This window comes from Globicephala melas, chromosome 1, assembly GCF_963455315.2.
Source record: "Globicephala melas chromosome 1, mGloMel1.2, whole genome shotgun sequence".
Taxonomy (NCBI): Eukaryota; Metazoa; Chordata; class Mammalia; order Artiodactyla; family Delphinidae; genus Globicephala; species Globicephala melas.
In genome coordinates this window covers 149,896,220-149,919,805 of record NC_083314.1, presented here as the reverse complement: position 1 = coordinate 149,919,805, position 23,586 = coordinate 149,896,220, and the positions used below count along the sequence as shown (strand labels likewise).

Here is a 23,586-nt window from a genome sequence, read left to right as displayed (position 1 = left end):
CTCAGTTTTCTCATCTATAGATGGGAAACACTGGACTGCTTCCTGGGGATCGATTGTGGGGAAGCTCCAAAGAAAAGAGAGACACAAATAGCAGTGGGCCACCACTTGGATGGTGGGCTGCTGCAGTGCTGGGAGCAGAGAGTGGGGTGTGACAAGGAAGCAGTACTCTGCGGGATTGTGGAGGTGTGGTTGTTGGGGTGCGAGGTGCAAGGTAAAGGGAGTGCCCCTCTGGTTCCCTCAGGTCACCTCTGTGAGAGACAGAGACCATCATCCCAGACTAAATCCCCTCGTTACCAATTTTCAGAGCCCTCCCCGCGGTCCAGTGCGGTGCCTGTGTGCTCTGTTTCATGTCTGTCTCCCACCGAGCCATAACTCCAGCCAGGAAGAACGCCCACTGTCATGCTCACTGCTCTGTCCCCAGAATTTGGCATCCTCCCTGGCACACAGCAGGCACTACTGACCAAGACACAGTTTCAGATTGAAAAGCAGAAGGAGAGGCGCCCTAGGGGCTGGAGACCGGCCAGGTCAGCTCACCTAACCCAGGCCCCTTCTCTGGGCTGCCAGACTGCCCAAGCCTCCTCCTCTGGCCTGGGAGCCCGGTGTTCTCAGCTTCCAGGGAGCTATGGCTGGGGTGAGGGAGAATGAACTGTATTCGGTCAACCGGGGGGTCACTTAGACTGGGGTGGTGGGTGCCCACTGGCTGCGGCTGCCGCTGGGAGCCTGAAGGAGGAGGAGAGATGGGAACCTGGGAGGGGGAGGGGCAGTGAAGCAGCCATCATTGCAGAGGGAGCTAAAAATAGCCAGAAGAGCTGATGTCATCGGGTTCCCACAGCTCAGCACCCTGCTCACTCACACACACACACACACAAATGCACACACACTCTCACAGACCCAGATACACACAGACACAAATGTGGGCATGCATGCATGCATGCGCTTGCACACAAACACACACATACACTCATATAGGGGAGGGAGGCTCTTCTGGGTCCCAGGGCCGCAGGGGCAGGGAAGTCTGGTGAGTGTGTTTGCATGTATGTGTGTGTGTACCTGGGTTTGCATGAGTGTGATTGCAAGTGTCTATACGCTTGTGTGCTGCGTCTAGGAGCACGCATGTGTGTGTGTGTGTGCTCATTTGTAGGCACGTGTATGTGTTGTTACATGCGTCACGTGGAGAGGTTTATATGCATTCGTGTCAGTGCACATATGTTTATAGGCATGTACTTGTATGCATGCGTGAATTTGTTGCATTGTGTATCTGTGAGTCCAGTTGTATTTACATGTCTGCATGTGTTCCTGTCATGTGTCTTTATATGTGTGGGCCCCCCTGTGGGCCTTGGGCACTAGCCTAGCTAGCTTCCAGCTCTGACTGGGGTTCAGCACCTTCCCCCTAAACCCTGAGAAGCCTCATCCTCCGCCAGTGCTGTCTGGGCATGATGTGTCAGTGAATTCTCTGCCCCCTCTCCTCCTCTCAGGGTCCCAGTCTCTGGCAAGCCTTGGAGTGGATGAAAGCAGACAGAATTCATTTTCTCCTCACAGGCTTCCCAGGGGGCCAGGCCAAAGGTCTCAGTGTTCACTCCCACCCCCAACCCTCAAGGAAGGGAGCCCTGGAACTGGAGCCAGACCTCAGGACATTGGGACACACACTAACTTGTGCATAAAGTGACACCTTAGAGACACAGTCCCTCACAGTGTTTCCTGCCACTGAGACACAACTCCATAGAGACACACCCCATGTAAACTCAGTTACACCCGATGACACATGGGCGCACATGCGGAAATCCAAGTGGAAAATCCCCAGGCCTGAGTCCCACTTTCTGGACTCTAACTCAGTCTCACCCCACCCTCAAACACCCCAGCTAAGCTGTTAGTCCTGGAAAATACCAACCTCAGAGAATGGCTGTGGGGCTGAAGATGGTACACCCCGCTCAGAAGCTGACACTCTCCTCCTTCCGGCCGCCCGCACCCGCCTCCTGACCTTCATTCCTCTTCGTGGAGATGATGCCGCTCTCTCCGACCCGCTCATATGCTCACAAACACACCTTGACACACACAGCTGGCAATAGAGGCACATTCTTTGCAAAGGCATGTTCAGCCACATGTCTGCTTAGATCCCCATTCTCTTGGTGTCACAAACGCTGACCATAAGAGGCACACAGAGCCACATACACCTCTCGCTCAGGCACTCATGGTTTACACTGGAGCAGTGAAATCTGTCTTTCATGCTATCCTTTTCTGATCTGTGCCTCTACCTCCCTCTCCAAGGATCTGGCTTCTTATACCTTCCAAGATGTTTCCGGAGATCCTTTTCCCTGTGCAGACGGGAGTGCAAGGCAGGAAGTTCCCCCACCTCGTAGGCCAGATCAAAAGCTGAGGCCAAAGACGGTGTGTGTTGCTGACCTTGTTCTGTCCTTCCACTGTCTTACTCTGAGGCCTGCTGCTGTCGCTGAAGCCTATCCCTGGGAGCATTCAGTCCCAACCCTGCCCTTATACCCTACATAGTCAGCTGGAAACACCTTGGAGTGGGGTAAAGAGTTGGAGCAGAAAGGATTGTTATTTGTCTGCTGTTTACCACCCGTGGCCCTTAGGAGATGCAGGTCCGGAGCCAGCCAAGCTTCTGGACTAGTTTCTGGGCATTTCTAGAGGATCAGAAAGCTGCCACGTTGACAAAGGTGTCTGAGTACTGAGGAGAGGAAGGAGAGGGAAGAGTGTGAGGAAGGCAGAAGTTCTGGAAGCTCCACTGCTCCTCGATTCTCCTGTTTCCCCAGGCCCTCCACTTCCAGCCAATACATCCTCCGTTAAGGCTCTCAGCCTGAGGGATGCCTGCCATCAAGACCCCACTATACCTTTGGGGTGATAATTCACAGAAGGTGTGTCCCCCACAGTGCCTGCACAGGGCTAATGTGGGGAAAACTTGAGTGGCCCCGTTTTTCTCACCCCCCACCCTGGCTCAGGGCCCTCGGCTAACCTTGCAGTGGAAGGATCCACACCCTGGTGGTGGCAGTGTGGGTGTTGTTGATATCCGTGGCCATGGTGGCAAGATTGGTGGCTGCAGTGGTGGCAGCTGGGCCTTGGGATTTCTGCCGGTACCTTCTGCGGCTACACTTAAACATCCTGGGAAACCGGAGCCGAGGTCAGCCCATACCTGGCCTCTGGTAGGGGGAAATTACGCCCCGGGGCCGGGCTTCCCTGGTGGCGCAGTGGTTGGCAGTCCGCCTGCCAATGCAGGGGACACGGGTTCAAGCCCTGGTTGGGGAGGATCCCACATGCCACAGAGCAGCTGGGCCCGTGTGCCACAACTACTGAGCCCATGTGCCACAGCTGCTGGAACCCGTGTGCCTAGAGCCCGAGCTCCACAGCAGGAGAGGCCACCGCAGTGAGAGGCCCGCACACTGCAACGGAGAGTGGTCCCCACTCGCCACAACTAGAGAAAGCGCACGCGCAGCAACGAAGACACAACACAGCCAAAAATAAATAATAAATAAATAAATATATAACAAGCCCTGGGGCCAAGGGGCACAGACAAGCTGAGAAGGCCCCATGGGCGCAGGGAACTTCTGTCATGTGCCTGATGGTGCTACTGGCCAGGGCAGCTGAGGCCTCGATGACATACAGAGTCTATGTAAGAGTAATGCTGTTTATTACAGGTCCTGATCCCCAGCCCCTCCCTTAGGGGCCAGGCTCCCTCACAGTTCTCTCCATGGGTCCAGCCAAAGAGCCAGAAAACCTCAGCTTGGCCCCTTGGAAAAAAGGAACTCTGAGTAAAAAAATTCCTCCCTCATTTTCTCACTCATCCACATTAACAATGTTTATTGAGTACTTACTGTGTGCCAAACACAGTGCCAAGTCCTTTACAAACATAATCTCATCTAATCCCACAACAACCCTACAAGGAGATTCTGTCATTATTCCTATTTCATATACAGTCGATTCTTGTTATTCGTGGTAGTTAGCCCTAATAAAGTCACCACAAACACTGTATTAGCAAATATTGAGCCAATGCTCCCAGGAGGAATACAGGATTAGATTCATACTAACCTCTGGTCACAACATTTTTCAACTGAACAATAACCTAGTTTATTTGTGTTTCTGTTAAAGCCACTTCATTTAAAATATATTGACGTCAATAACATTGAACTCACAGCCAACAAATGGCCAACGTTTGCCTGAATGAAGTTTATCTAACACATGTATTTTCTTCATAAGGCATATCACAGCCTTCTTGCACTTCGGAACACTAGAGAGCACTTCAGCACTACGCTGGAGGGAGTCTTTAATAGCAAAGTCACCAACAAAAAGCACAAAAATGCAAAAAACATGACAGACACTAAATAGGCCGCAAAAAGAACACTTGTTTACATTGTGAGAGCTGAAACAAGAAGGCAGAGCGTCCCCTTGTTCAACCTCAGCATGGTAGACAACTCAAATTTTTTGCAGCTCTGCGCATGTCCATGAATGACCACAAAAGTGCTGTGAGTATTGGTTTGGAGTTTTAAATCATTTTTAGTGAGTGGGTAAATTCACAGATATGGCATCCATGAATAATGAGGATCAACTGTACAAGGAAACTGAGGCTCAGTTAGGCTCACACAATTAGAGGCAGGCAGGGATTCAAATCTGGGATGGCCGAGGCCCAAAGCCCAGACGTTTAACTCCTGCTATTCTGCAAGCATTCATTCATTCAGAAATGTGCACTTAACCTTCTGTGCCTCTCTTTCCCCATATTTAAAAAGCAGACGAAAAGAGAGTCTTATCTCATAAGATTGTTGTGAAAGGAGAAAAAAGACTTACTATATAAGTGATGCATTTAAAACATGATATGTACAAATGTTAGTGTTAACAGCCTTCCTCTCTCTCCTGTCTCTTCAACTGCCTCCTCCCATTATAAAAACAAAACAAATTTTAAAATCTTCCATCCCACACCCCCTCTGGCTGTGACTCTCCTTATGCTGAACTTTTCACTCTGTGGTCATTCCCTTATGTCCCAGAATGGGAAGAAAAATCTCATTTTAAATCCCACTTGAAAACCCCATAACTACTCTGTTATACAGACCAGGAAACAGAGGCTTAAACCCAAGTCTAAGAAATGCCCCTTGGGTCACACAGCTAATAAGCAACAGAACCAGGATTCAAGCACTTGGTCTGAGTGACTTAAAAGCCAGAACTTTCCCAGCACCTCGACCTCCAGGACCAGCAGCCCCAGAAGGATTGACGATGATGGGGATTACCGAGCTGTAGAACTTGGTGGGGAGGGGTCGGGGGAGGAATGGGGGCAGTGCTTTTGTGTGACCATGGTGCCCCCTGCTGGCAGGAATGGAAGGGGTGTATGCAGAGTGCTGAGAGGACTGAGGAGAGAGAAAGGGTGGGGAGGGAGAAGAGTGAGGAGGAAAGACTCAGGGGAGGAGAAAGATGGGTTGAATGTTTTTGGGTTTTTTAAACATCTTTGTTGGAGTATAATTGCTTTACAATGGTGTGGGGTTGAAGTTTTGTGGAGAGAAAAAGACTAGAAGATTAGGAGTCGTTTGCCACTCAGAGGAGGGGGCAGAAAACTCCAAGCCTTGGCCGTTGCCTTGAAAGCATGTGTGGGCATGCCTGCGTGAGTGTGTGTGTGTGTGTGTGTGTGTGTGAGAGAGAGAGAGAGAGAGAGAGAGAGAGTGTTTCAGTACGTACTTCAGATGTTGCTCTGTTGATTGTTGCTGGGAGTCAGTCCACACAGTTCAGAGTGTGTGTGTGCGTGTGTGAGTGTGCATTCGAGAGCACTAGGAGGTGTTTGTGTGTGTGTGTCTGAATATACAGCTTGGGCAGATGTGCGTGCCTCGAGCATGCAGGGTGTGTACGACAGTATCAGCAGGTGCAGGGTAGGAAGCGCCTGTGCGCTGCCGTGGTGGAGGGCACACAGTTCTAGGAGGCCACTTGCCCCACCCCCAGACCTCTCTCTCCTTCAGGTCAGGAGGGGCGTTGCCCATGGCTGGCGTTGCCAGGAGGAGCCCCGAGGCGGCTGGGGCTGTGAGGACAGAGCGCCAGGCAGCAGGGGGGCAGCAGGCGCTGGAGGAGGCGGACGGGCTGCGTGTGGGGTAGGCGGGCGGGCAGAAGGAGGCCTTTAAAGCACCTGCCCCGCCCACAGGTGAGCAGTGCTGTGTGAGAGCCAGCTCCGTCTCCCCGCCTGCCCACTCAGTGGCAGTTCCCCGGAGCTGCAGTTCCCTCTGGAGCCTCAGCAGATCCCTCTTTCAGAACTCACTACCAAGAACCCTGAACAGGTGATGGCATAGGATAGAGACTATCCCGTGAAGTGAAATCAATCTGGAAACAGGTTTGGGGAGTTGGAAGGGCCATGGGGAGGGTCTTGGAAGAGTCTAGGATTGGTTTCGGGGGGAGTGGAAAGCCCAGGATACACAGGTGCCAGGGAAGGGCATGGAGTGACCCTGTAGCGTGGGAGTCAGGCTTGGGGTGCCAGTAGAGGAACCTGGGATGTTAGGATTTCAGAGTGCCAGGTGTTGGTAGAGGGCCTGGGCAGTACAGAGGGATAGGAGCGTCAGGATGGCAATTGGGAAAAGTCCTGAGGTGTCAGAGTCCAGATGCAGGAAAAGCTTGGTGATTATGTGAGTCCAGGATGCTGGAGTCTGGTGTGTCAGCCCAGGTTGGGGGTGGGGGCAGGGAGCAAGGTCCTAACACACACATCTGCCTCCCAGGAGCCACCATGCAGTGCTTCAACTTCATTAAGACCATGATGATCCTCTTCAATATGCTCATCTTTGTAAGTGTGGGGGTTATGGGCTCTTTGGGGTTCCCTATAGGAGTAGGTCTTAACCTGAGCAGAGCCCGAACTGGGGAAGAGGAGACTGCTATGCCCAGATTCTTCCTGCAAGTTGAGGAGGTGCAGAAGTCTTCCCAAATGCTGAGTCCTGGTCCCAGTAGCAGCCTGGCTGCCACACAGTTGGGGTGGAGAAGGTTAGGGGCATCCTCTCCCTTCCAGGAAGCTTCAGCTCAGGCAGGCTTACAGCAGGGCAGAGTAGGCTAACAGGCTGGGGCCCCAGTGAGGGGAAGGGGTTTGCCCAAGGTCACCTCGTGTGGAAGGAAATTCAGTGGCCTCTGTATGATGGGGAACCAAAAGCACAGAAGGCCCAGAGACATCGGAGCAGAGTGTCAGCTGCAAGCAGCCCTTATTCATTCAACAAACACATTGCCTAAGACCCTGTGCTGAGTGCTGGGGTGACAGGTAAGCAAGCCCTTTCTCTGCCCTTGGGGATCTCAGGTCCAGCCGGTCAGATAGGCAGACAGTTTTGACATAGTATACGTGGTCTTAGCACAGGGGTCCATAGGAGGGGCTTGAACCCTGCCTGGTCAGAGAAGAATTCTAGGAGGAAATAGCTGAGGCTAGGAATTTGCACTGAGTGAGGGGGTTGGTAAAGCATGCAGAAAGGCCCAAAGGCAATGAAATCAAATATTGTTCAGAAAACCAGGAACAGATTATATAGGGCATGTTTGAGGAAGCTGAGCAATGAGGCATGAACCCTAGAGATGGGCAGAAATGGACAAAATGGACAAAGGACAAAGCCCTTGGATGGTGGCTAAGGGATGGAAGAAGGGGCAAGGGAGACATCATCTTGGAGATGATGACCACGTCTCTGGCAAGAACAACCTGGGGCATATCTCACAGGCAGCTGTGTACCCAGTGGGGTTGCAGCTCAGGATATTTGAAACTCATGTGCCCATAGGTGATTGTTGAAGCCATGGGAGGGGTGAAACCACTCAGGGAGAGTGAACTCCAGGAAACTCAGCTTACAAGGGATAAACAGGGAAATGGCCACCAGGAAGCAAATGAAGAAAGAGCAGCAGGAAGCAAACCAGGAGGGCGAGCGAGGTATCAGGGAGGTCAAAGAGGATCCACCCATGACTAAGCACATGTCACCAGAGACCTTGGCGCCACATGAGAGTGGGTTAGGGTGCGTGAAAGGGGAGGAAATGGAGACATGAAGTATAGGTGAATTTGGAAGAATTGGGCTGGGGGGGAGTAAACTCTGACTCCGATGTGGTCTGTGCCTTGGGCTTCCTCTGGTTTCAGGGAACTAGACTTTATCCATGTATCTGAAGAAGGCAACAGGACTGAAGGGATTTGGAGAGCAGGGGCTCTGGCCCGAGGGGGTTAAAGGCAAATCTGGTTTGGTTTCTGCTTCTGTTGCCCTTGCCTCGCCAGACTGGGCAGGGCAGGCCTCAGACTCCTTGAAATTTGACCCTGTAGGCTAAAAGCCCATCTTTCTGTCCTTGGGCAAACATGCCTGGGATCCACCCACCATCTGCCACCTCACTCCTGGTTCTAGCCTCAGTTTCCATAGCCGGGAAGTAGGGACTGGACACCTACCTAGGCAGTGTCAGGCTGATTTATCCACTGAAGCTCTGGATCAGCAAGGCTTTGCTCTAAGCTGTGGGAACTGGGCAGTGCCCTCCTCCCCAGTCTAGGCTTCAGGATTCCCTCTGAGCTGGGGGTTGAGCCAGAGAGCCCCTAAGAGCTCTGGCTGTACTTCCTCTCTGGTGCCTCAGTTTCCACTTGGGTGGCAAGGAGAAGTCTAGGCTGGTTCTGGAGGGGAGCCAAATGGGGCCTTGGGGTGGGTATCCCTTCTCACCACCGCCCTCTCCAATGTTGGGAGCAGGTGTAAACCTCAGCCATGCCTCTGTTGCTATGGTGACTGTGGAGACTGCTCAAGGCTCCCACCCCCCTCTTTCCACCTATCAGAGGACAGTCGTTCCAGGCACCTGGAGGGGGGGATGGAGAGGGGGGTGGGGGGGAGGGGGAAGCTGCTGGGGGGGATGTTCACCTACTTTTTTCACCCCTAGCTATGTGGCATGACCCTGGCAACAGAGAGGGAAAGCCTTGCCCCTCCCCCCACCCTTCAGCTATTTCTGGAATCCCTGATCCCATTTATATCTGCCTAGGTGTGCAGCCTGGCGCTGGCTATGGATGTTCCAGCTCCCATCTTTCTGGCTCTAAAGGATGTTTTTCCTCCCTACAGGATGAGTTTTTACACTCCATAGTCAATAAAGGGGGAAGTTTCTCGTCTCCCATCTCCCTCACTCAGTTGCGTGGTAGGGAGCTGCTTGACGGCACTGTTTCAAGGCCTGCCTCTCTGTCTCCAGCTGTGTGGTGTGGCCCTGTTGGCAGTGGGCATCTGGGTGTCAGTCGACGGAACATCCTTCATGAAGATCTTCGGGCCACTATCATCCAGTGCCATGCAGTTTGTCAACGTGGGCTACTTCCTCATCGCAGCTGGCGCTGTGCTCCTCACTCTTGGTTTCCTGGGCTGCTATGGTGCTCAGACTGAGAACAAGTGTGCCCTCATGATGGTGTGTCAAACCCAGCTCCACAGGCCCGTAACCGAGACCCAGGGTCCCTCACCCTTGACACCAGGCCCTGGGGATCCCCAAGCCCTGCTCTGGACTCCAGGGGCCTCAGCCAGTGGGGCCCCTGACTTGTTTTCATGTGGGGGTGGGTTAGGGCAAGGAATGCATGAGGGACTGTCTCTCCCTAAAACTCAAGATCCCTGTTCTCCACTCAGTTCTTCTTCATCGTCCTCATCATCTTCATTGCTGAGGTTGCAGCTGCTGTGGTTGCCTTGGTGTACACCACAATGGTGAGGAGCGGGGATGGGGCAAGGGGGGGACAACTGGGCAAAGCACTGCGAATGGCCACCCTCCCTACCAGGCCCTAAACACTGACTTTCCCCACCCAGGCTGAGAACTTCCTGACGTTGATGGTAGTGCCCACCATCAAGAAAGAGTACGGTTCCCAAAAAGACTTCACCCAAGTGTGGAACTCCACCATGGAAGGGGTAAGGTGGGCTGGGGGAGATTTTGGGGTGAGGAGAAATAAGCAAGGCCCCACTGACCATCTCTTCTCCTCCTCTTCAGCTCAAGTGCTGTGGCTTCACCAACTACACAGATTTTGAGGACTCTCCCTATGTAAAAGAGAACAAGGTCTTTCCCCCATACTGTTGCTTTGACCGTGACAATGGCACATTTGTGGAACCCTGCACTGGTGTCGAGGCCCAGAACCAGAAAGTAGAGGTATAGGTTGGCCTGGGAGGTTGGGCTGCTTTAATGGCCCCGGAGAGCTGAATGTGAGTGGGGGCAGCTGCTGACTATAGATGCTCTCTCCCCTCCAAGGGTTGCTTCAATCAGCTTCTGTATGACATCAGAACCAACGCAGTTACTGTGGGTGGTGTGGCAGCTGGAATTGGGGGCTTAGAGGTAAGGAGGGGAGGAGGTTGGGGCAGGATATCCCCATGGGCTCAGGGCTGCTTGATCCATGTCTGAGGCCTTTCTGGAAGAGACAGACTTCTAACAAAGCTTCATGTCGAATGTCTGGGGGCCAGGGGCCTAAAGCTTAAGGACCCTGATCATGTTTCTTCCTCTCTGCCTGTTCCTTTCTCATCAGCTGGCTGCCATGATTGTGTCCATGTATCTGTACTGCAATCTGAAATAAGTTGGCTTCTGCCTCCGCCACTGCTGCTGCCATACAGGAACTGGGAAGGGGCACCCCAGCACTGCCAAGAGGCAGTGATCAGCGTGGAGACAGGATCTAACAGTGTCACGTGGGCTGGAGTGGGCCTGGGGCCAAATAGGCAGCACCCCCTTGAACCTGTGCCAGACTTGTCCTTCCATTGGTGATGTTGGGGTCCACCTATTTCAGAGCCTCTAAGGTAGCCAATCCTCTTGCCCATTCCTCCAGTCTGTTTCTTAAACCCTTGATATCCTCTCAGGCCAGGGGGGTGGGGTGCTCTTGGTGATCCCAGTACTCCACAGGGGGGATTAAAGGCACTGCACCGACAACATGAGCATATGCAAAATCAGCAGTCACCAGGCAGATGTGTAGAAAGCACTTCAGAACTCAAAAACCCATTAAAATGTTTCCATTTGGACTCTTTTCGTGTATCCTTCAGGAGAGGGACCCATCATGCCTCAACAGGCCTCAGATTCCTGTGGGGCTATTGACTCAGAAGGCTCCCAGAAATGTAGCAGAATGGAAGTAGCACGGAGGTGGGTGGCTATTTCTCACCTTCATTCGGATGCCAGGCCTGGGAGGGAGTCTAGCAAGGATGGCCAAGAGGACACTGAGGGAGGAAGCAGGGGCTGGGCCAGTCTGCAGTCCTATAATGTGGGAGGACTTTGGCCTGAAACTGCCCTCTCCTGGGTAGGAGCACTGGGCTGGAAAGCTATGAAAATAAAAAGCTTGTGCCCAAGTGGGGGCAGGGAGAGCCGAAATATTGCCAGGGCGATGGAAGAGGGTCATTCCTTAGGCTCTGGGAAGCCCTCCGGAAGCCCCCATCAGGGGACCCAAGCTGCCTACCCTTCTCATGCAGGCACAGCCCCCGACCTGTCCCTGCTTTGGGGATTTCAGAAAGAATTTCATCTACTCTCGGTCTTGGTTGCCCAGGGCTCTATAGATTTGATCTCTTATCGAGTCTTAACCACCCCCATGTTCCAGAAACTGGGCCTAGAAAGGCCAAGTGACTTGTTCCAGGCCCACAACCTCCCATGAAGAGCTGAGCCTGGATGTGGGTCCAGGACATCTGACTCCAGAGCCGGGTGGGATCCTGGCTGACATGGGAACATGATTTACTTTTAGGCCAGAATGTCCCAGACATAGATCTGATTGCTGCTGCAGGAGACACAGCGCTAGGGTGGGAGGCTGTGGCCAGAGGATATGGTGTCTACTACCAGGCGAAGCCCAGCCTGGCAAACCAGTCCTCCTTGCTTGCCTCTGAGCCCTGGATTCCTCTTCCCAGGTTTTACTAGGGCAACCCAGATCCATCACCCCTCGTGAATCCAAAAAGGAACTGCGACCTAGCCGGTGCAGTGCAGTGCCTGAGAGCTGGTCTGTGAGGCCCAGATCAGCAGCCTGCTGGGAGGATGGGCAGGTAGAGCACTTAGCCCCCTCCCACCTTTACCACCTTTCTATGCCTCTCACACTACCCCACCCCCAGGCACCTGTATAGAGGCTACAAGGGATTTGTCTGCCCTGGGTGGGCCTCCTCCACCTCATTATGAGCTAATTGTTCCTCAACCTGGCTGTTGTGGCACCTCAAGCGCTATCTCTACCTCCAGCAAACACTGAAGCCACACACCACCCGTGCCATCGCCGAGCGGGGCTCTAGGCACCGCTTGGAGAGGCAAGGGCAGAGAGCTGGTGACAGGGCAGAGCTCCAGCCAGCTCCTGCCTCCCTGGCCAAGGCTCTATATAAGGAGCTCATGAGGCTCACTTTGCAAGGGCTCTGCAGGCAGACCCCTTCTCCAAGTGTCCTACACTTACTCTCTTGAACCTAAGTCCTTCACAGATTCCTTAAATGTCATGCCCTGTGCCTTGGGCTATCTCAACCACTTCCTCTGGACAATCTCATCCATTTTCTGGTGCTAGCGTGACCAACTTAGATCTTCCTGACTTCTTTGGATCACTGGTTGGGTGATCTGATGAAAATGATGGCTTTTCTCCAGAAAAATGCCCAGATATGGAGTCTGCATACAAAGTACCCTAAGGACCATAGACATCCTTGTTCCTATGTCTCCACCGGCAGCCCAGTCCTCACTTCCTGAATGATGCCCATTCAGCTCTGTCTCATCCACTTCCTTCCCACCTCCACTATACTCACCTGCTCTCTATCACCGCCCCCCGCCCCCATCCCCAGGTATCCCTTTTTGCTCTCTCTTGCTCCATTTTTGGGGACAGGTGCCCTGGCCCAGACACGAGCTAGGCAGAAAACAGCTTGATGGTTAATTAAACAGTGGGAATGGGGTATAGGGTGGCCGCTCTGAGCTCAGCCCCAAGTAGGGTGGGGCAAAGGTCAGGCTCTGTTGTTCTAGGGTAAAAACATTGGAGTTTGAGACTTGGGCATCCCCTGCTGGCCAAATGGCCCCAAATGGAAGATAAACCTGTGGAGGACAGTAAAGAAAACCCATCATCCATCATGACCATCCTCTCTCCCACCCATCTCTCTCTCTTTCTCTGTCTCTGTGTGTGTCTGTCTCTCTCACACATACACACACACACACACACACACACACACACACACAGTCACAAGACAATCCCCAGAGCTTTTCTCCTTTTTTAATCAATGACCACCTCATCCAGCTTTGGAAATCTGGACAAAGAGGAGGCTGAAAGAGGCCTGGTTCAGTGTCTGAGGGTCTCTGAGTGAGTCTGCATCAGCAGGTGGGCCCCTGCTGGGCCTGTCCATGTGTTGGGCACAGCAGTTTCCTGAGTAAGAGCCTGCCCCACCCTCAGGGCAGCACCCCAGTCCAAAAAAAAAAATCAAGGCCCTACAGGCTTCCGCCGGTTTCCAAGGCCCTCAGGACAGTCAATAAATAGGTTAGATTCTGAGCCAGGCCTGGGAGGAGGGAGTATACAAAGGGCAGGATCAGCTGCCCAGGGATCCCAAAGATTCCCAGGTACTATCCTGCCCTTTCCCGACAAGGAAGTAAATAAATAGACCTCCAACTCAGGAACAGGGATGTTGGAGCAGGGGAACCCTCCCCTGGGAGTTAGTAATTAAGTCTCATGTTAAAAACAAACCAGCCCCAGCCCCTGAGAGTGTCTACAAAATCCTACAGGATTGGGTGAAGGGCTAGCCTGCCTGGGGGTACACAGTACCCAGCCCTGCAGGGTCCTGGAGGAGGTCTCATGTCTGTTCTGCAGCTCCTGGGGCTCCCTCCTCCTTTGGGGGTGGCTCCAAGAAAATTGGGGTGATTGATGGTGGCTTCTTCATTCTGGGAAGATAACAGAAAAACGAATAGGGAGGAGGTCATTAGCTACGTCCCCTAACCCCACTAGTCTTCCATTTCCAAGGACAGAATAGAGTCACTCACGAGTAGGGGGAGGCTGGGACCCCCACCACCAGAAAGTGGTTCCTCTTCCGAAACAATCTCCACAGGCCCCGGTGGTTGCCACGTACATCCAGGTCCCAGATATGGAGGCACTGGTGGGGGTGGGGTGGGGCAAAGGCAAGAGTCGGAGAGCTGTGGGGAGGGCCCTTGGCCAACCCCCTCTCCTCAGCAGCCTCCTCAGTTTGCAAGAGGTAGCATCTTCAAGAATATGGATTTGTAAAGGGGCTTAGAAGAGAGGCTCTGAGAGTATGAAGAGAAGGTTCTGAGGTGGAAGATTCCAGAAAGGCTCCTTGTATCTTGGGGAGGGGTATTCCTGGGGTAGGTGTGGTATTGAGGCACCTTGGCAAGCTGGGTCCAGGTGGTGAAGTCATCATCCTTCTCCATTCGGATAAAGGCCACATAGGTGTGGCCCTCCGTGTCTGGCAGGAAAGAGTCTTCACAAGGGTTCTTGCTGTGGTCCAGAACCTCAGCTTCACTGTAGCAGGGAGTGGGGGAGAAAGGCCAAGACAGGGCCTACCTCATGAGTGTGTCACACAGGCCCTGTGCTTTTAATGCTCTACTGCTGCCATCTTGGAATTCTTAACATTTGTTGTTTTTTGGCATTTTTTGGCCACGGCACATGAGATCTTAGTTCCCCAACCAGGGATAAAACCCATGCCCCCTGCATTGGGAGTGTGGAGTCTTAACCACTGGACTGCCAGGGAAGTCCCACTTAATAATGTTTGAACAAGGGAGCCTGGTTTTCATTTTGCAGTGGGCCCCACAAATTATGGGACCAAGACTCCCAGTATTGACTTCTCCTTACCCCCTGCCTCATATACCCCACTGCCCTAGGCCATACCTGAGCAGCCTGTGAACTTCCACTTCATACGCTTCTTTCTTCAGACTAAAGGAGAGGGAGAAATGGGTCAGGGGAGGGAGTAGCCCCTCAAGGGATGACATGGAGATTGGGGGGAAGCAGGGCTGGGGTAAACACACAGACCGCAGGGCTAGTAGGGCCTGTCAGGCACTGGTTATCAAGGCCCCTAAATATCCTCCCCTGGGCCGTCCCCAGCCCCCACCTGTCCACGTTCCTCAGCTGGACACCTGGAACCGTGTTGAACTTGTGCTTCTTGAAGTAGGCCTCCTGGAACGGACGTGAAGGTGAAAATCAGGGCATTACACTGTCTGGCCCACACCTGCCTGCTGACCCACCACACATCCACGAGGCCCACAAATGAAGTCCTAGATCTATAAAGGTCCCTCTGGCTCCACCATTGCCAGAGAGCTCATGCTCATACTGGCATCTCATGCTACTGACCCCTGAGCTAGTCCTTGTCCCCAGTGGCTCTCCCTGGGCCTGCTGTTCTAGGGCCACAGAAGCCAGGAACGGCCCCTGCAAAGGGACAGGCTGGACTGGGAGGGAGAAAACTGCTATGACTAAGGTACTAAGGGGGAAGGACATGAGGTCACTCCCCGTCCCTCTCGGAGATGAGTGGGGGTCTTGTAGTAATCAGCCTCTGAAGGCCCTTCTGGCTTCTAGGAGGTTCCAAGCTGGAAACTCTCCATTCTTTACACTGGGTTGTCTCAAGGCCTCCCTGGCTATAACTGGGGAGTGGCCCTTTGGACACAGCGATGAAGGGGTGGGGACCTGGGGCCCTCTCTGTTCACTTCAGGCTGAGGCTTAGGCCTCAGCACTTGCAAGGACAGGAGAGGGCAGAGTTTGCTGGGCTGGACGAGTGCGTGGCAGCCGAAATATGCTCCCCACACCCACAGTCTAGTGCTAAAAATAGTAATGATAAAAATAATACCAGCTAATCCTTATATAATGTTTACAGTCCAAAACATATTATACATATTAACTCATTTAAACCTCATAACCTCACAACCCTATGAGGTAGGAGTATTTTTATCCTCATTTCACAAATAAAGAAACTGAGGCAAAAGAAGGTAAGTAATTTCCCTAAGGCTACATGGCTAGTGAGTGGCAGAGCTGGGGTTGCTCGAGTCCATGTTCTTGCCCCTTTTACCACACTGTGCCCTATGCCCCAACACCCCTGCCTCCCACTCACATGGAAGTAGCCATTCATGTTGAGGCCAACGATGCCAAAGTGGTAGGATCGGGAAATGTCAGGGATGATGCACTCTCGGCCTCGGCGTTGCTCCGGCATCCGCATCCACATATCCCAGTCCCAGAGCTGGGGGCATGGAAGACTCTGAGAGTTACGAGGTTCCAAGCTGGTAGGGGACTTCAGCCCACTCACCCTACCCTGCCAGGGTACCTTTTCCGGTGTGGGCCACTTGGGCTCAAGCTCCTCCTTGTACAAGGACTTCCTGAGCACCCATCCCAGCCCAGGCATGGTCTCCACACGGTACAGCAGTGCTGGGTCCTCAGCTGTGTGTTCGTACCCCTGGGGACAGGGGGCCGTGATGGGAGGTATTAGCTCGGGGCCTCTACCAACTCCGCAGCTGACCCCTGGCCACTCAGCCTACCTGGTCATTCCAGGCAGAGATACAGTACAGGCTGTCGTCCTCCTCCAGCAGGTGGATGGATTGGCTCAGGAAACTGAGAGGCAGGGTCCAGGGGTTCAGGGAGGGGCAAGGACAAACCCAGTCACACAGTGATGCTGGAAGAACTGGAGATGGGACTCCGGAGTCATGCCTCCTTCCCCCAGAGCCCCACTGTCTCCATTCATCCTTTCTACTCTCTACTCCAGCCCCAACCCCCACCAGCCCACCTTTGCTCAGGATTTTTCCCCACTTTGGAGCTTGCTTCCTCTGGAAAGCTTTCCAAGACCCCTCATTGCCCTCCTCCCTGGAGACCCACTCATGCACAGAGGCCCTACGCAGCTTGGAGCTGCAAGGAGGGACACTTCCCTCACCTGAAAAAATCCACAGCGATGTCCAGGTCCTCCTCCAGAACCACAGCAAACTTGGCTTCCTGTAGGGGGTGGGGGACAACATGATCCCAAGGGGGACTTTCTCATCCCGTCTCTTCCACCTCCATCCCACTTCTCAGGCAGCACTACCCCCATTTTCCACATCAGGAGGATGAGACCCAGAGAGACGAAGAGCTTGCTATATAACAAGACCAGACTTATGCCCATGTTTCCCCTCTCTAGGTCCAAGAGTTTTGTCTTTACTACTCACCGGAAACAGGTTGAAAGTGGCAGTGAGGCTGGCCTTGTAGTGCTGGGTGGGGAGTAGGAATAGGGCACATGAGCTTTGGGGTGGACAGTGGGGCCAGGTGTCCACCCCTTCCATCCTTGCCTAGGCGGTACCTGAGACACACGGGCGTTCTTGATGCTGATGGGAGTGTGCTGGATGCCCCTCAGACCAAACAGCGCCACCACATCCATCGGCTCCTAAGGGGCATGGCCGCTGGTCATCATGTGAGCCACCCGCCCCCTGCCCACCCCTGTAGGTTCTGACACGCCAAGCCCTGCACATTTCATGGCCCTTGCCCGGGCTGTCTCCCTTGCCAGTCCTCTGTGATCACTGCTACTCAGCAGCAGCAACCCTGCGCTCTGCTCCGCCCAAAGCCCCCAAGCCCCACTCACCTCATAGTAGCCGTCGATGAAAACTGTTATCATCTGGGGAGACACCCCCTGGGCTGAGAGTAGAGAGCGCAGCATCCTGGGGAGCCCAGGGTTGGATTAGGCCTCTTTGTCCCCCCAAATCAGGACTCCCCTGTGCTTACAGATGGGCCCAGATTCTCCATGTTCACCCCCAAAGGTGAATGCACCTAGAATCTGTTTCCATTCCGCCCACCTCAAGAGTTCCCCCTGCAGGTACATGAGCCTCGGGTTCCCACCACTGAGCACCCTCCTGTTCAGTGCTGGATACAGCCCCCTCCCAGGCTCACCGGTACAGGTAATTGGGCCGGTTCCCCGCAATGACAGCCACAGGCACATTGAAGACCTTGTTGTCTGGGAGCTGAGGGAGAAATAGTGTTCAGCTCTTGCCTCACTCTCTCTTCAAACTGGGATCCCCACCCGGGGAAGAGTCTTGAGGGAGAGGGAGACGCAAGGGAAAAGGCAGAGGGTCTTCCCTGTCCTGGCCCCTCCACACACTCAGCCCAACTCCAACTCTAGGCCTTCGCTCACATGGCCTGCTCCTTCCCCACAACCAAGACGCCCCGTCTTTCAGAGCTCAGCATAAATCCTCAGCTCCCGGTTCCCTCCCAGGCTGGGGCAGGGAAAGCCCAACCTGGACCTTTCCTGGGGCCCCTTGCCAAGCTGGGAAGGAGTCCGGGCCTCGCTGCCCAAGGCCCCACTCACTGGGTCAGGGCTGAACTCGATGGGTGTGGGGTCCTTGCAGCTGCACACACTCCCATAGCCCTCGACTTTGCTGCAGAAGCGGTGGCGGCGACGGTTCAGCTCTGTGTCTGCCCAGTGGCACTCTGCTTCTGAGGGAGGGATGAGGTCAACAGGATGAGGGCATGAGGCCAGTGTGGTTTGGAGAACACCAGGCACCCAGTCAAGAATAGAGCCCCGTGAAGAGAACCCAAATGCCTATCCCCAGCCCAGGCACTGCCCTGGAGCCCAGCGCCCGCTAACCCCACCTTCAGCTGAGCTCAGCGGCACATCTGTCTTCAGTAGGACTGGATCCCCCCAGGAGGAGAGGGCAGGTGACTTAGAATGTTTCTCCCCGAGGACAGGACCTGGCAGGGGGCAGAAATGAGGGGCAATGGGGGCCCAGGCTGCAGTTCTGGAGCTTCTTCCCGTCTCCCGGCCCACTTTCATCCAGCCTACCACCACCGACTCCTATTTGCCCCCAGCCCACCCCATCTCCTGGAGTTCTGCTCCTCTCAGCCCCTTCATACTACAGGGCGGATGGCCTACGGTCCTGGCACCTCCTTTTCGTCCCACGAAGGCCCAGGTGTCCCTCCAGCCCAGGGCAGGGCCGGCCTGGCTGCCTAGGCTCCTCAGCAGAGCCTTGGCTGTGTCCTTGAGGTGGAAGGAGCCCTCATCCTGGGAGACCAGAAAAGGTGGTCAGCCTGACTGGCACAGCTCCAGCAGACCTAGCATCAGGGAACACTAACTACATGTCAAGCACCATGTAAAACCTTTTACTTAAATTAGCTCATTAAACTATCACAACAACCCTTTGTGGTTTCTATCATTTCACAGATAATTAAAGGCTTAGACAGATTCTGAGAATCACCCAAGGTCACTAGGCTAATTAGTCCTTAACATGATCCCACACAGTCTGCACCTCTGTCCCCTGCTACCTCCTTGCCCTCTTCTCATCACCCTTCTCCTCCCCTCCCTTATTCTACTCCAGCTCCACTGGCAGCCCGGCTGTTCCACACCAAGCACCTTACCAATTCAGGGCCTTTGCACTTGCCATTCTTTCTATCTAGAATGCTCTTCCTCCAGATATTCACATGGCTCACTCCTCACTTCCTCCAGCTTTCTGTGCACACGTCTTGTCCTTACAGAGGCCTCCCCTTTCTAAAATGCACCCCCATCACCCTGTCTCCCTTGCTTAATTTTCTTCTTCATACAAGTTATCTTTTCCTGACATGGTAGATTTATTTGGCTGCTTTTTGTTGCTCTTGCTCTATTGGTGTAAGCTCCATAAGGGTAGGGACTCTGTCTTGCTCTCCATTGACAAGGATAGGATTGGAACCTGGTCACCTTCCTCCAGAGGCTCTTGCCACTATGCCATATTAGGGGCACAGAACCCAGGGCCATGAGCAGGGCTGGAGCTAGGGGTGTTGGGAATGGGGCCAAGGCAGAGTCACTGACCTTGACGGTGCAGATGAGCACTCGGCCAGGTGCCACCATGTTGAGGAACAGCACCATGGCCTCATCCTCATGAGGCGAGTACGTGTCAAACACCCGCTTTGCCATCACATGGCCCTGGCAGGAGACACACCTCTCATGAGTTAGTGTCACCAGCAAGGAGGGCTCAGCTTTGGCCCTCTAGGTCCCCTACCCCTAGAACCTCACCGTGGCCTGGTTGAGGACGATGACATGGATGCCCCGGCCCTGCTCCCGGGCCTCATCCTCCAGCACCTACAGGGTAGCAGAGACAAGGTCAAACTCTTCACTCTGGCATTTGAGGTCTCTCTGTCTTATGGGCACTTAAAAAAAACAGCTGCATGAAACAAAACCTCCCCTCCTTCCTCTGCTTCTGTTCACACAGTTCTCTTCCAACCCAGCCTGAAGGCCATCTCTTCCAGGAAGCCTCCATAGCACCCCCATCAAAAGAGATCCCATCTTTCTACAACACCTCCCGACCCCCCGCCAGCTTTCACGACTCTTAGAGCCCTTGACTATCTCAGCCTCATGCTGGAGGTATCACCGTCTCACAGATGGACCCCTCAAAGTAGGGCCAGGGCTGACTACCTCCAGGTTCCCAGCGTCCAGGACAAGACCGAAGCCAAAGAAGGGACCAGGAAATAAATAAATAAATGGGACCACGAAATAAATAAATCACTGAATTAACTGCCTACTAACACTACTGATCCCTTTTGATAATATCCCACTACATATAATACATTTCACATACCTTACATTTAATCCTGACAAGCAGAAATCATTAGTCCCAGTCTACAGATGAGGAACTGAGGCCTCCGAAGTCACACAGCTAGAAACTGGCAGAGCTGCAGTTCCCACTCAGGCAGTGGACCCAGAACCAGCAGACCACACCGTAAGTAGAATGCAGTGACCGTACACTAGACACCAGCCCACTCACCGTAGTGCCGTCCACTGCTACGTACACTTTGCTGCGGCTTGAGTATACCTCCACATCCAGCACCCGTCGGGGACCACTGCCTCTGCGCCGTGGGGACTCCAGTCGGCCCAAGGCCTCATCTGTGGGTGTGTGACAGGTCATGGAGATAGTCCCTCCAGCAGTGTCTCACCCCTTGGGCTCTGCCCATCATTTCAGCCACAGGATCCCAGGGGACGCCCCCTCCACCACCAATCCCATCCTCAGTCTGGTCCTACCATAGTCTTTTTCTGGCTCCGGGTCTTCATTGGCCTCGCTGATTGCTCTCCGCGTGTCCAGGATCAACTTGATGTTGACAATGACGGTCACCAGTAGGAAAAGCACAGCTCCTGTCTGAGGGGAGGGGTGGGGACAACTAAAGAGGGGCACCCCCTAAAGATCACTGCACGTCTTGCTGAAAGGAGGGCTCTGGCTGAAGTGATGACACAGGGAGAACCTGGGTTTTGCCTCTCTTCCCTCTGTCTGACCAGCTCTACTCCCCCAGACCTGGGTTCAGTTTCACGACCACCTCCTTCAGGGACCCTCCCCTGACCCTTTCCCCTTCATCAGGGCGCTCCCTACCCAGAACTCCTGTATTCTTCCATTTGAGCCTTGATTCCCTTGGTTCCTCCACAATTAGTTCCTAGAGATGGAGCCAGTCCCAGAGAACCATGCTGGGGATCAGAAGACCTGGGTCCTAGCCCTGACTGCCTGACAGGTGTGGGTCCTGGGCAAAGCCTTCCTGATCCAACTTCAGGTTTGTCAGAAGCCTAGGAGGTTGTACTTGGGTTCTGATTCCAGAACTCTGGACCCAACCCACTACCTGGTAGGGACATGAGACAAAGAGGTTTCCCACCCTCTTTCCAGGGTGGGGGCAGCCAAGGTAGGTTCCAGTACCCATAGTCTAGGCTGGGGTAAAGCTGGGAGGGAGCCCCTGGGAGGTATGGGACACCTCTATACCTGACAGAATCTCCGCAGGGCCCGCTGGTTGGTCAGTTTATACTTCCAGGTAAGATACCAGCTCCGCTTTTTCCGAGCCCCAAAGGGCTTGATGAGGGGGCTGGGCTTCCAGTCGTCCATGCCGGATTGGGGGGTCACCACTGTCCTGGCCAACCCATGCCTTCAGGAATCTGAGGAGACCAGAGGGTCATGTGGGGTAAAGTTTTCCTCCCAAAGTCTGATGCTTTCTTGGGGAGATGAAGGAGGACCCCCCAGTAACTCATCCTTGCAGCATCCATGCTGTGTGACCTGGGAAAAGTGGCTCAACTTCTCTGGAAAGGAAACCTTCAGAGGGGTCAGATCACCTGGAAACTCTCCTGGGGCTGGGGAAACTGACAGGACTGCCCATTGTCCCAATGCTGGAGGCCAAATAATCGGCTCTCAAGGCTCATCAGTCCCTAAAAGAACCAAGCCCCAGGCCTTCCTAGTCCTAGGGTGAGCGAAGGGCAGCGACCCCCCCCCCATTCTCCACCCCCTTCCGCCCTCGCCCCCTCCTATCTGGCCCTGCTCTTCTCCTCCCGCGCCTTGGGCCGCCCCAGCACTCGGGGACCCGCCCCGGCCATGCCACCCCTCCCGGACCCCCGCCCAGAGACACTCACGGCTCAGGGGGCCCGGGCCCCGCTCGGGCCCCGCTCGGGCCCGCACTGCTCGGCCCGGCGCTCCGCGGCCTCCGCCTCCTCCATGCCGCTCGCGGCCCCGCCCCGGCCCGGGCGGCCCGCCTCCCCGCTTCCGCCGCCGCCGCCGCCGCCGCGGGGTGAGAGGGCGGCGGGAGGCGCTTAGGGCGGCGGCTGGTGTCTTCCCCCAGCGAGTAGCGGTAGTGCTCGGTGCCTCGGCTGCCTTGCAGCTGGCTGGCCGGGTGGGCGGCTGGGGGAGAGCAGCTTCCCCGCTCCCAACACTGCGTGGTGGCAAACCCGATTGGGGTCGGAGTCCTAGAGCCTTGGAGTAGACCGCAGGGCACGCCAGGGTCAGAGGGGCTACAGGCCTCGGACCCAGATACCCCTCCCTTTGCTTGGGCAAGCCTGCACCCAGGTCTAGAGCATGCGAGGCCACTGCAGACTACGGGGGAATTGAAAACCTGGTTCTACCACCCACCTAGACCTTGGACAAGTCACTTCACGTCTCAGCCCAGGTTCCCTTCTCTGTGAAATGAGTATGACCTCATATGACACTCCATGGCAGTCACTGTTCTAAGTAAGCATCTTACTATATTAACTAATTTAATTCCACAACAACTCCATGAGGTAGGTACTGTTACTATCCCAATCTTTTAGACAAAGAAAATGAGGCCCAATATCATGAAGTTGGTAAAGCTAGAATTCAAACCCAGGCAGCCTGGCTCCAGATTCCACTCTTAACCCCTCACTATACTGACAGTAATAACACTTATAGAGTTTAACACGTGTGAAGCACTTAGCTTAACACAGTGGTTCTCAAACTTTAGCTTGCATCAGAATCACTTGGAGGACTTGTTAAAACAGATTGCTGGGCCCCATTCTTAGAGTTTTTGATTCAGGAGTCTGGGGCAGAGCAGAATACTGCATTTCGAAAAAGTTTCTAGGTGACGGTGATGCTTATTTGAAGTGAGTGGGTAGCCATGGCACAGTTTTAGGCAGGGAAGCAACATAATCCAATTTAAGAGAACATTTACTGTTTTGTGGATAACAGATGAAAGGGAGACAGAAGAAGCCAGAAGATAGGTTAGATTTTTTTTGAGCTCTCCATATTCCATCTGCTTCCTGAAATGGTGGGATGGTATCCCCAAAATGTTAACAGTGCTTGTCTCGGTAGTTGAGGCAATCAGTGATTTCTCCTAATAAGTATGTGTTAGAATAGAAGAAATCCCAACACATTTTTAAAAGGCATTTTAGAAAGGTGTCCCTCAGGGTTCCTCCCTGACCCTCTTCTCTCCTCAAACTCCCTCTCCACAGAAGATCTCATCCACTCTCATGAGCTCTCTGACCATCTAGATTCCTAAACTCATATCTGCAGACTTAGCCTTTCTCCTGAGCTCCAGGC

General features: G+C 53.9%; 3 protein-coding genes across 5 annotated transcripts; 1 reads left to right on the top strand and 2 right to left on the bottom strand.

The window, feature by feature from the left end:
* Positions 1-461: 461 nt before the first annotated feature.
* On the top strand, positions 462-10,913 carry TSPAN1 (tetraspanin 1). Of its 2 annotated transcripts, XM_060305990.1 has the most exons (8): positions 462-524; positions 6,125-6,754; positions 9,133-9,339; positions 9,552-9,626; positions 9,726-9,824; positions 9,904-10,059; positions 10,159-10,242; positions 10,430-10,913. In XM_060305990.1, the coding sequence occupies exons 2-8, from the start codon at positions 6,611-6,613 to the stop codon at positions 10,475-10,477; spliced, it is 813 nt and encodes a 270-aa protein (XP_060161973.1). In that variant the 5' UTR covers positions 462-524; positions 6,125-6,610; the 3' UTR covers positions 10,478-10,913. The 2 variants fall into 2 exon arrangements, with proteins under 2 accessions (XP_060161973.1, XP_060161966.1); XM_060305983.1 differs by lacking the exon at positions 462-524 and adding an exon at positions 909-1,018 and having other exon boundaries at positions 10,159-10,913.
* P3R3URF (PIK3R3 upstream open reading frame) lies at positions 2,640-5,293 on the bottom strand. The gene is given in 3 exon segments (XM_070045280.1): positions 2,640-2,683; positions 2,969-3,216; positions 5,229-5,293. Coding segments are annotated over 3 exon segments (357 nt in total).
* A 2,167-nt stretch (positions 10,914-13,080) lies between the features above and the next one.
* POMGNT1 (protein O-linked mannose N-acetylglucosaminyltransferase 1 (beta 1,2-)) lies at positions 13,081-22,276 on the bottom strand. 2 transcript variants are annotated; one of them, XM_030870024.2, is made up of 22 exons: positions 22,170-22,276; positions 21,532-21,701; positions 20,811-20,925; positions 20,557-20,675; positions 19,809-19,874; positions 19,605-19,718; positions 18,677-18,824; positions 18,416-18,514; positions 18,132-18,259; positions 17,717-17,787; positions 17,412-17,487; positions 17,133-17,216; positions 17,002-17,043; positions 16,734-16,792; positions 16,345-16,417; positions 16,134-16,262; positions 15,924-16,049; positions 14,934-14,998; positions 14,714-14,758; positions 14,212-14,347; positions 13,855-13,964; positions 13,081-13,755 (listed from the first exon to the last, which is right to left on the bottom strand). In XM_030870024.2, exons 2-22 carry the CDS (start codon positions 21,649-21,651, stop codon positions 13,668-13,670), a joined length of 2,013 nt encoding a protein of 670 aa, XP_030725884.1. In that variant the 5' UTR covers positions 21,652-21,701; positions 22,170-22,276; the 3' UTR covers positions 13,081-13,667. The 2 variants fall into 2 exon arrangements, with proteins under 2 accessions (XP_030725884.1, XP_030725885.1); XM_030870025.3 differs by having other exon boundaries at positions 18,707-18,824.
* Positions 22,277-23,586: the final 1,310 nt, after the last annotated feature.

What these genes read in the sequence shown, in the direction of transcription:
- TSPAN1 (XM_060305983.1), top strand. Translation starts at nt 6,611, where the DNA reads ATGCTGGAGTCTGGTGTGTCAGCCCAGGTTGGGGGTGGGGGCAGGGAG. An exon ending in GGAACTCCACCATGGAAGGG is followed by an intron (nt 9,825 to 9,903) that starts GTAAGGTGGGCT and finishes CCTCCTCTTCAG; the next exon opens with CTCAAGTGCTGTGGCTTCAC. An exon ending in CCCAGAACCAGAAAGTAGAG is followed by an intron (nt 10,060 to 10,158) that starts GTATAGGTTGGC and finishes CTCCCCTCCAAG; the next exon opens with GGTTGCTTCAATCAGCTTCT.
- POMGNT1 (XM_030870024.2), bottom strand. Translation starts at nt 21,651, where the DNA reads ATGGACGACTGGAAGCCCAGCCCCCTCATCAAGCCCTTTGGGGCTCGG. An exon ending in TAGCAGTGGACGGCACTACG is followed by an intron (nt 19,875 to 20,556) that starts GTGAGTGGGCTG and finishes GCTACCCTGTAG; the next exon opens with GTGCTGGAGGATGAGGCCCG. An exon ending in GCCGCTGAGCTCAGCTGAAG is followed by an intron (nt 18,260 to 18,415) that starts GTGGGGTTAGCG and finishes TCCCTCCCTCAG; the next exon opens with AAGCAGAGTGCCACTGGGCA.